Genomic DNA, 10300 nt, shown 5'->3' on the forward strand with positions numbered 1-10300 from the left:
GTTCCCTTGGATGCTTTCAGCCTCTTGCGAATTGAAGGACAGTTATGAAACACAGAGACAAAAGATAAATGTTTTTTTCTTTTTTCTTGATCCATTTTTGGGAAAAGCCTGGCTTCTCTTGGCATCCATGAATACACACCACTGTTTTTTACTTATTTTTCTTTGATTAATCTTTCACTCATTTTTCTTCTTCATTAGTGCCACTAACTAGACTGGAGTGTGGAACTCGTCACCTACGTGGGTATATGCTTGTAAAAACCAATGAGTAGATGGGAGAGGCAGGACTTGCAGCACGTCAAGCTTCTAAAATAGAACCAGGTTCTATTTTAGCACCTGGCTACGCAGACACCCATTGACGCGTGCGAACAGTTTTGATGAAATTATTGAATAACATGTATGTGTACATTTATTTTTTAACGCTCACGCACGCAACACGGGAGGTCTGGTCAGTATGTCAAGCTCCTCCTCTCATCTCGATGGGTCCCGCCTTGCCTCTCTCCACCACCTGCATGGCCCTCAGCGCCTGGTTCTGACACACCTCCGTATCACAGCCCACGTCGCTCTGCTGCTGCCCGTCCCTCTTCCCTGTCCTCTGGTAGTCACACTGGTACCCCTGGGTGACAAAGATGGCACAGAGAGTCTTGGTGTCGCTCTCCCTCAGGCCCAGCTCCCTCAGAGCAGCCCCCCAGCCTTGTCCACCCGGCGGTTCTTGGGCTGTGTGCGGAGGACAGAGGCGGTGGTGGGCAGGCTGGGGGCCAGGTCAGGCACGCGCTGCAGGACCAGAGTGTGGCAGCTGTGGAAGGTGTCGGAAACATACCCTAAAAGCAGGCTGACCTCCACAGTGGACAGACTGAGGGGATGATGATAGAGAAAGAAAGGAAGACAAACTGGTTTATCATTTATAATGACCACCTTAGCCTAGAGGCAAATATGTAGCCTACAGCAGAGATTAAATAAACAAAACACAATATCCTAAAATTCCCTACATTCATAGTGGCTTGACTGAATAAAGAGGATGAGGATAATGATGATGACGATGAAGATAGTGGTCTGTCGTAGTCTTCATAGTGTGTTGTTTGATGGCTTTCTCACCTGTCCTCTAATAGAGAGGTCCAGACCTGCTTTTGTTGTTTTTGTTTGTCCAGAGCCTGCCTGTGGCGCTTCAGCCTCCCTGTCAGGACCCTCTCTGCCTCATCCAGCTCCCTAAAACGACCAAAGATTGCGTCCAGCCGACTCCCCAACCTGGAAACAAAACAACCTCAGAACTCACAACTCACAACCTCAGAACTTCAGAGGGAAGACTCAGAACTTTAGATAGCATAGCACTCAAGAGCATTGTTGCTGGTTTGAATCTCTGAGCCGACTAGGTGAAACAGCTGTTGATGTATCCTTGAGCAAGGCACGTAATCCTAATTGCATCCTGTAAATCACTCTGGATAAGAGAGTCTACTAAATGACAAAAATGTAAATATTGTCTGGTAGCGCTGTATGTTTAATACGATAAAGAAATTACAAGGTATTTGTACTGTAAAGTGGCAATTATATATATTTTTTGAACATTCTTCGGGATTCATTAAAACAGGCACCACTAGGCACGTTGTGGTATGTAGGGAGGTACCAGGTAGTATGCTATATACCTCATAACTTCCCAGACTCCAAGAAGCCTTTTAGAGAGGTCCACTCTGAAAACATCCTGTAGCTCTCTGTTAAAACACTCACTCCCACACATGCACTCTATACACTCTCCTATGCTTCCACAGACACAAATGCACACAGGAAATGCTGTTAGCTGTTGCGGGATGAGTGAGTGAGCGAGGTGTTATTTTAAAAAGTGGCTAAAATAGAAAGCAAATGGCTACTCTGGTATCAGTGCAGGTCCATGGGTAATATTAGAGTACTCGTCCGCATTGTATTTCTTCTATCTACTTTCCCAGTACAGCATACAGTGCATGATTATGGACTTGATAAAAATACACTCTGGTTGATTTTATTCACAGAGTGGTTGGCTGGCTGATGTACTGTCTATGGTTCTGGTGAGCAGTGGAGTAATATTGTCCTTAGTTTGGTTTTACCACCGCTGTGGTTGCAGCACACAACATGGGGGGAGACAGTTGGCCTCAATTTGGACAAAACTAGAACATCTAACTGTAGACTGTGTGTGTCATGGCCTCTAATCTAAACACCTGTTCATTATAATATGTAGGGAAGGCCTACAATATGCAGTAGTAGAGCCTATGGATGGTAATCTACTAATCAGATGCATTTACATTAGCTAGACAGCAGGGGAAAGTAGTTTCATCAACATTATCATTATATATCATATATTAATAGTAATGCTCAATTGTTGAGGTAATGTGTTAAAAGAAGGTCTAATGTTTGTTAAACATGAATATTGGTAAATCCCCATTGAATTACAAGTCTTAATCTCTAAAAGCATATAATATATGTTTTATTTGTCCCATAAACCAGATAGGTGCAGTCAGTGGCGACCCGTCATTCAGGGCGGGTGGGGCAAAGCCACCTGTTTTGAGCCCCACCTGTTTAGCTAAAAAAAAAGCTAAACAGGTGGGGCTCAATATATATATATACAGTGGGGAGAACAAGTATTTGATACACTGCCGATTTTGCAGGTTTTCCTACTTACAAAGCATATAGAGGTCTGTAATTTTTATCATAGGTACACTTCAACTGTGAGAGACGGAATCTAAAACAAAAATCCAGAAAATCACATTGTATGATTTTTAAGTAATGAATTTGCATTTTATTGCATGACATAAGTATTTGATACATCAGAAAAGCAGAACTTAATATTTGGTACAGAAACCTTTGTTTGCAATTACAGAGATCATACGTTTCCTGTAGTTCTTGACCAGGTTTGCACACACTGCAGCAGGGATTTTGGCCCACTCCTCTATACAGACCTTCTCCAGATCCTTCAGGTTTTGGGGCTGTCGCTGGGCAATACGGACTTTCAGCTCCCTCCAAAGATTTTCTATTGGGTTCAGGTCTGGAGACTGGCTAGGCCACTCCAGGACCTTGAGATGCTTCTTACGGAGCCACTCCTTAGTTGCCCTGGCTGTGTGTTTCGGGTCGTTGTCATGCTGGAAGACCCAGCCACGACCCATCTTCAATGCTCTTACTGAGGGAAGGAGGTTGTTGGCCAAGATCTCGCGATACATGGCCCCATCCATCCTCCCCTCAATACGGTGCAGTCGTCCTGTCCCCTTTGCAGAAAAGCATCCCCAAAGAATGATGTTTCCACCTCCATGCTTCACGGTTGGGATGGTGTTCTTGGGGTTGTACTCATCCTTCTTCTTCCTCCAAACACGGCGAGTGGAGTTTAGACCAAAAAGCTCTATTTTTGTCTCATCAGACCACATGACCTTCTCCCATTCCTCCTCTGGATCATCCAGATAGTCATTGGCAAACTTCAGACGGGCCTGGACATGCGCTGGCTTGAGCAGGGGGACCTTGCGTGCGCTGCAGGATTTTAATCCATGACGGCGTAGTGTGTTACTAATGAATTTCTTTGAGACTGTGGTCCCAGCTCTCTTCAGGTCATTGACCAGGTCCTGCCGTGTAGTTCTGGGCTCATCCCTCACCTTCCTCATGATCATTGATGCCCCACGAGGTGAGATCTTGCATGGAGCCCCAGACCGAGGGTGATTGACCGTCATCTTGAACTTCTTCCATTTTCTAATAATTGCGCCAACAGTTGTTGCCTTCTCACCAAGCTGCTTGCCTATTGTCCTGTAGCCCATCCCAGCCTTGTGCAGGTCTACAATTTTATCCCTGATGTCCTTACACAGCTCTCTGGTCTTGGCCATTGTGGAGAGGTTGGAGTCTGTTGGATTGAGTGTGTGGACAGGTGTCTTTTATACAGGTAACGAGTTCAAACTGGTGCAGTTAATACAGGTAATGAGTGGAGAACAGGAGGGCTTCTTAAAGAAAAACTAACAGGTCTGTGAGAGCCGGAATTCTTACTGGTTGGTAGGTGATCAAATACTTATGTCATGCAATAAAATGCAAATTAATTACTTAAAAATCATACAATGTGATTTTCTGGATTTTTGTTTTACATTCCGTCTCTCACAGTTGAAGTGTACCTATGATAAAAATTACAGACCTCTACATGCTTTGTAAGTAGGAAAACCTGCAAAATCGGCAGTGTATCAAATACTTGTTCTCCCCACTGTACATATATAATATATTGATATACATATATAATATATTGATATACATATATATCAATATATTATAACATGATAGATTCAGAGAGAAGAGAAGGGGGTTTTGGAAGGAAGACTAAGGAACATTTGTCTTTATCGGACCTGGGAAGCTATTCTCACATAAATACATATGCCACTAACGATCGCTCATTGGAAACGCAATGCATTGTATTTACGTGAAGCTGGTGATGTGAGGCCCTGGTTTGCCCAGTGATGTCGCCCTGTCATTGTGGAATCTTCCGGGTCGTCATGTGAGAAGTTCACGTGGTCTGAGAGGTTCATCTCACTCTGGAGATTGGTCCACGTCGGTCAGTGTTCTCCTACTAGATTTGCTACCTTTCCAGCTGCAGTCTGTTAGGCTGTCATCTAGGACTCACTTCTTGAGTGATCAATAGTTCAGAGTTCATACCATTTCACGTGTAGAGCAAGCTCCCACGGCCTGTATGGTTGACATGGTATTCGGAACTTGAGTGACTTTTCGTTATGTAGAGTGGATATTCAACTATTCGCCACCACAGCTCACACTGGGGTTTGCTTAGTCCAACGTGAATTGGGTCACGGGGACTCTTATAGAAATGTAGAAAAGGGGTTGGTTCATAATTTCCAACCAATGCCTATTCACTTGGGCTGACTTAGTTAAACTTTACAGGGAAGACGGTTTTCTCATTTTAAAAGGTAACATCACATTACATCACTTCGCAAATAGTTTCAACTTTACTCATTCATTTTATACATGTGTTACGTGTTTCAGCCTAGCTCAGTGCTTTCTGTGGTGGTGAGGCAGCCAGCAGAAAATGCGGAGCGTAGGGGTTGGTAATGTTCTCTAGTTGCGCCGTGATTTGCTCAGTGTTCTGTCACTCATGGGGTCACTACATCACCACAAAATCTACGGGGTGAGCTCTAAAATTCAAGCCCCTTGGGTGCTGCCATAGAGTTACATTAGAAGTGCCCATCCAAGAAAGCTCAAGGTCATTGGCCACAGAAAAAATTATCATGTCAACATCATACTTTCAAAACCTTAGCTAGCAAGCTACGCAAGCAGTCATCATCATGAATCACATCAACTATCTACTGGCAAATCCTTTTCAATCCTTGTCATATGAAGAGAAATGATAGATAAAACGTATCGATGTCACGCCCTGATCTGTTTCACCTGTCCTTGTGATTGTCTCCACCCCCTCCAGGTGTCGCTTATTTTCTCTGGTGTATTTATCCCTGTGTTTCCTGCCTCTCTGTGCCAGTTCGTCTTGTATGTTCAAGTCAACCAGCGTGGTTTTCCCATGCTCCTGCTTTTCTATTCTCTTTTACTAGTCCTCCCGGTTTTGACCTTTGCCTGTTTTTCTGGACTCCATTCCCGCCTGCCTGACCATTCTGCCTGCCCTGACCTTGAGCCTGCCTGCTATTCTGTACCTCTGGAGCTCTGAACTGGTTTGGACCTTTTGCCTGTCCACGACCATTCTCTTGCCTACCCCTTTTGGATTGTTAATCAAGATCTTGGACTCTAACCATCTGCCTCCTGTGTCTGCATCTGGGTCTTGCCTTGTGCCCTTACAATCTGTGCTCATCGGCCATTGGACATAAACATTACACAACAAGTTGGAAATTGCAAATTCAACAATGAGTGGTTTGGAAGGAATCAGTGGCTAACTGCAAGCAGAATCAAAGCAATCACTAGCCTGCTATTCAGTGAAGTGGGTGTGTGTTCCAAGTCTGGGTTTATGAGTATCTTTTCCAAGCTTAAGGATAAACATTCAACACCATGAGACAGAAAAGTTTGAATACATTGGCCATGCTGTCAATCCAGAATGACTTCTGCCGCGTTCAAAATAACTGGAAACTCGGAACTGGGAAATCTCAGACTTCAGTGAGTTCAAGACAGCTGGGAACTCTGAAAAAAACAAGCTTAGACTGGGAAAATACGGATTGAACTGTCATCCAACTCGGAATTCCAAGTCGGGAACTAAGGCCTCTTTCTAGAGTACCGACCTGAAGATCACTGATGTTATAATTCAACCTTCTTTTCTTCAGAGTTCACAGTTGTGTTGAAAGCAACATGAATCCAGAGAATGTACAGTTACATGACCTACAGCATTGTCAAACAAGTAAATGTTTCTGAGATTTCCGAACCACTAAACAACTATTGTGTCACGCCCTGAGCATAGTTTGCTTTGTATGTTTATATGTTTTGTTTGGTCAGGGTGTGATCTGAGTGGGCATTATTTGTTGTATGTCTAGTTTGTCTGTTTCTGTGTTTGGCCTGATATGGTTCTCAATCAGAGGCAGGTGTTAGTCGTTGTCTCTGATTGGGAACCATATTTAGGTAGCCTGTTTTGTCATTGTGGGTTGTGGGTGATTGTCTATGTGTTAGTTGCCTGTGTCTGCACTGTTATATATAGCGTCACGTTCGTTTTGTTGTTTTGTATTAGTTTGGTTAGTGTTTCTTCTTAAATAAATAGAAGAATGTATTCACTTCACGCTGCACCTTGGTCCTCCTCTCTTCCACATTACGACGAACGTGACATTGATTTAGAACCACAGAGAATTACCACAAGGTGCATAGAAAAGAGGAGCTGCCTCCACTCTTCCAGCACCATTTCAACTTCAACATTTCAACATCATCAAATCACCTATGCCTAGTCTAATAAAGTGACAACCAAAAAATACCAAAAACAATTTAGTCCAATCAATGCAAACTAAATATCATGTGGCTGTCCATGGTTCTGATGTATGTGTGTGTGTCTGTGTGCTCGCGCATTCGAGCAAGTAGAAAAACATGTTGACTCAGCCTACTTGTAGAGAAACACCAATGCCATCCTCCTCTCGTTCATGTTGACGAAACAGTCTATCACTCAGTCTATGTCATACAGTACACACTTTTAATTTTTGTTGTCCTAGGCTCTCTGGCTAAAATGCTTGCTCGCTAGCCTAACTTCCATTCATGGGCAACATTTGCTAGTTAACATTAGCCTTTTACATCTAGCTACATATTGAACTTCCATCCTCTCAGGCAAAGGGCACAACAATGTATGAATTAATTAATGGTTGGATCAGAATCACCATTATAATCATTGGCCAGTATGGAAAATTATGTAAAACCACAAATCCAAATTCCTATCTCCACCGATGGCTAATTTAGGAAAGTGCCGACTAGCTAGCCACCGGAGAACAACAACACAACGAGATGTAACAATTCAAGTTTTTCTGTCAATGACGTATGTTCTCAATGGGATTTGATAGGAGTGACGCCAAATCCAAGATTGCTTCCCTTGACCCTTTTTTTTGGTCCCCCAGGACCATTCACAGATTCGCTCAGTTTAGCTCAAAGCTGACTGGCACATTTTTTTATACTTTTTTTGTTGAGGGAGACCAGATGCTTGCTGGCTTCCTTTGTCTTCAATGCTACGGGCGGCAACAATGTCATACTTGTTTGGACCAGATAGCATCAGATACATGGCCTACACGTAGAGAGACAGAGGGTCGCTGTTTCGCTTGCTCGGATGCTTTCTCCTGTGAGATACATTCAGCCTCTTGCGAATTGAAGGAAAATTATAGTCTGTTTTTTGTGGGAAGCCTGGCTTCCCTTGGCATCCATGAATACACGCCACTGCATATACAGTGCATTCGGAAAGTATTCAGACCCTTTGACTATTTCCACATTTTGTTACGTTACAGACTTATTCTAAAATATATATATTTTTTAATTCTTCATCAATCTATACACAATACCTCATAAGCGAAAACAGAAAAACTTTATTTACATAAGTATTCAGACCCTTTGCTATGAGACTCGAAATTGAGCTCAGGTGCATCCTGTTTCCATTGATCATCCTTGAGATGTTTCTACAACTTGATTGGAGTCCACCTGAGGTAAATTCAATCGATTGGACAGGATTTGGAAAAGCACACACACCTGTCTATATACTGTAACCAAGCCATGAGGTCGAAGGAATTGTCCGTAGAGCTCCGAGACAGGATGGTGCCCACCAAAAAACTTCTGCAGCATTGAAGGTCCCCAAGAACACAGTGGGCTCCATTATTCTTAAATGGAAGAAGTTTGGAAGACTCTTCATAGAGCTGGCCGCCCAGCCAAACTGAGCAATCTGGGGAGAAGGGCCTTGGTCAGGGAGGTGACCAAGAATCCGATGATCACTCTGACAGAGCTCCAGAGTTCCTCTGTGGAGATGGGAGACCCTTCCAGAAGGACAACCATCTCTGCAGCACTCCACCAATCAGGCCTTTATGGTAGAGTGGCCAGACGAAAGCCACTTCTCAGTAAAAGGCACATGACAGCCTGCTTGGGGTTTGCCAAAAGGCACCTAAAGGACTCAGACCATGAGAAACAAGATTCTCTGGTCTGATGAAACCAAGATTGAACTCTTTGGCCTGAATGCCAAGCATCACGTCTGGAGGAAACCTGGCACCGTCGCTACGGTGAACCATGGTGGTGGCAGAATCATGCTGTGGGGATGTTTTTCAGCAGCAGGGACTGGGAGACTAGTCAGGATCGAGGGAAAGATGAAAGGAGAAAAGTAAAGAGATCCTTGAAGAAAATCTGCTCCAGAGCGCTCAGGACCTCAGACTGTACGAATGTTCACCTTCCAACAGGACAACAACCCTAAGCACACAGCCAAGACAATGCATGGCTTCGGGACAAGTCTCTGAATGTCGTTGAGTGGCCCAGCCAGAGCCAGGACTTGAACCCGATCGAACATCTCTGGAGAGACCTGAAAATAGCTGTGCAGCGACGCTCCCCATCCAACCTGACAGAGCTTGAGAGGATCTGCAGAGAATAATGGGAGAATATCCCCAAATACAGGTGTGTGAATGCATTCAGTTGTACAACTGACTAGGTATTCCCCCTTCCCTTTCCCTTTCAACAAAGTACTGAGTAAAGGGTCTGAAGGCTTATGTAAATGTCATATTACAGTTTTTTTATGTATACATTTGCAAAAATGTCTAAAAAACTGTTATTGCTTTGTCATTATGGGTGTTGTGTTTAGATTGATGAGGGGGGGAAACTATGTAATCAATTTTAGAATGAGGCTGTAATGTAACAAAATGTGGAAAAAGTGAAAGGGTCTGAATACTTTTTGAATGCACTGTACAGTATTGTAATGAAACAGTCAGGGAGTAGGCCTCGAACCGTCGACCTTCTATAGCCCGAAGTCTAGCGCGCTATCGACTGTGCCGCAAAAGCATGCTCCAGCGGCAGAGTCGTTATCCGCGCTTATAAACCCAGGGTCGTTACACTATGTAGCGAATATATACAAGAAGCGGGCATTTGAAATGTCAGTCGTATCATCTAATTAGATTGCAAACCGTTTTAATGGCGGACTCTGTCTAAAACCTGTGATTCAGTATCATCTGCCATATCCTGGATTATACACGTGACAGTGTTATTGTAAAGTGGGATTTCACTGACCTTTGCAGCAGCAGTTGGGCCTTTCGGCAAGCATCCATGACTGAGGGCATGACTAGCTTGTCAACTATAGTGAAAGGAGCTTGGCACTTGGAAATATTATGAGAGTACGAAGCCTTCAGTAAAGTGTCGTTGTCTGTGAAATTATTGTGCAGCATTTTTGTTTAGTTGGACAGCTCATCTCTTTTTGGTAAAACCAAATCGCTTATTTATACTTGATGGTGATGCTTTGTTTCTAAATGTCTGCGTATTTTCAATGGCTTCATAGCATCGTTTCTGAGGCAAGTCTGACAGACCGGTTTTGGTGTGCAGCTGTCATTTTAAACAAATCCAGGGAGAGAGAGTGAGCGTGCAGGCTGCGCGGCAGGGCTATACTAGTATGTGTGTGTGCTTAGTGTAGCTATACTTCATGGCAACACAATTTGTTTACTGCAGCCTCGGTTCAAAATATATCCCATCTTTATCCTAGACTGCAGCATGCATAGTTCAGCGCATTGCCCAAGTTGGCCTATTTATTGAAGTCAAATATGCCGTGGACCAAAAAAAAAAAAAAAGTGATATTCAAGACAAATATTCCTCCACGGACCGGGTTTTGTCTGGCTACACTAGTCTACCTGCCACCTTATTATACATGAATACATAATAGTAATGG

General features: G+C 43.6%; 1 protein-coding gene across 1 annotated transcript; it reads right to left on the bottom strand.

Moving 5' to 3' along the window:
* Positions 1-454: 454 nt before the first annotated feature.
* LOC139548500 (single-pass membrane and coiled-coil domain-containing protein 1-like) lies at positions 455-5686 on the bottom strand. Its single transcript, XM_071358194.1, has 4 exons — positions 5640-5686; positions 1093-1242; positions 700-850; positions 455-613 (listed from the first exon to the last, which is right to left on the bottom strand). The coding sequence occupies exons 1-4, from the start codon at positions 5684-5686 to the stop codon at positions 455-457; spliced, it is 507 nt and encodes a 168-aa protein (XP_071214295.1).
* Between the last annotated feature and the right edge of the window lie 4614 nt (positions 5687-10300).

The sequence above is a fragment of the Salvelinus alpinus genome, chromosome 21 (genome assembly GCF_045679555.1).
Source record: "Salvelinus alpinus chromosome 21, SLU_Salpinus.1, whole genome shotgun sequence".
In the NCBI taxonomy this organism is placed as follows: domain Eukaryota; kingdom Metazoa; phylum Chordata; class Actinopteri; order Salmoniformes; family Salmonidae; genus Salvelinus; species Salvelinus alpinus.

What these genes read in the sequence shown, in the direction of transcription:
- LOC139548500 (XM_071358194.1), bottom strand. Translation starts at nt 5,686, where the DNA reads ATGGTCGTGGACAGGCAAAAGGTCCAAACCAGTTCAGAGCTCCAGAG. An exon ending in ACCAGTTCAGAGCTCCAGAG is followed by an intron (nt 1,243 to 5,639) that starts GTACAGAATAGC and finishes TTTTGTTTCCAG; the next exon opens with GTTGGGGAGTCGGCTGGACG. An exon ending in ACCTCTCTATTAGAGGACAG is followed by an intron (nt 851 to 1,092) that starts GTGAGAAAGCCA and finishes TCATCCCCTCAG; the next exon opens with TCTGTCCACTGTGGAGGTCA.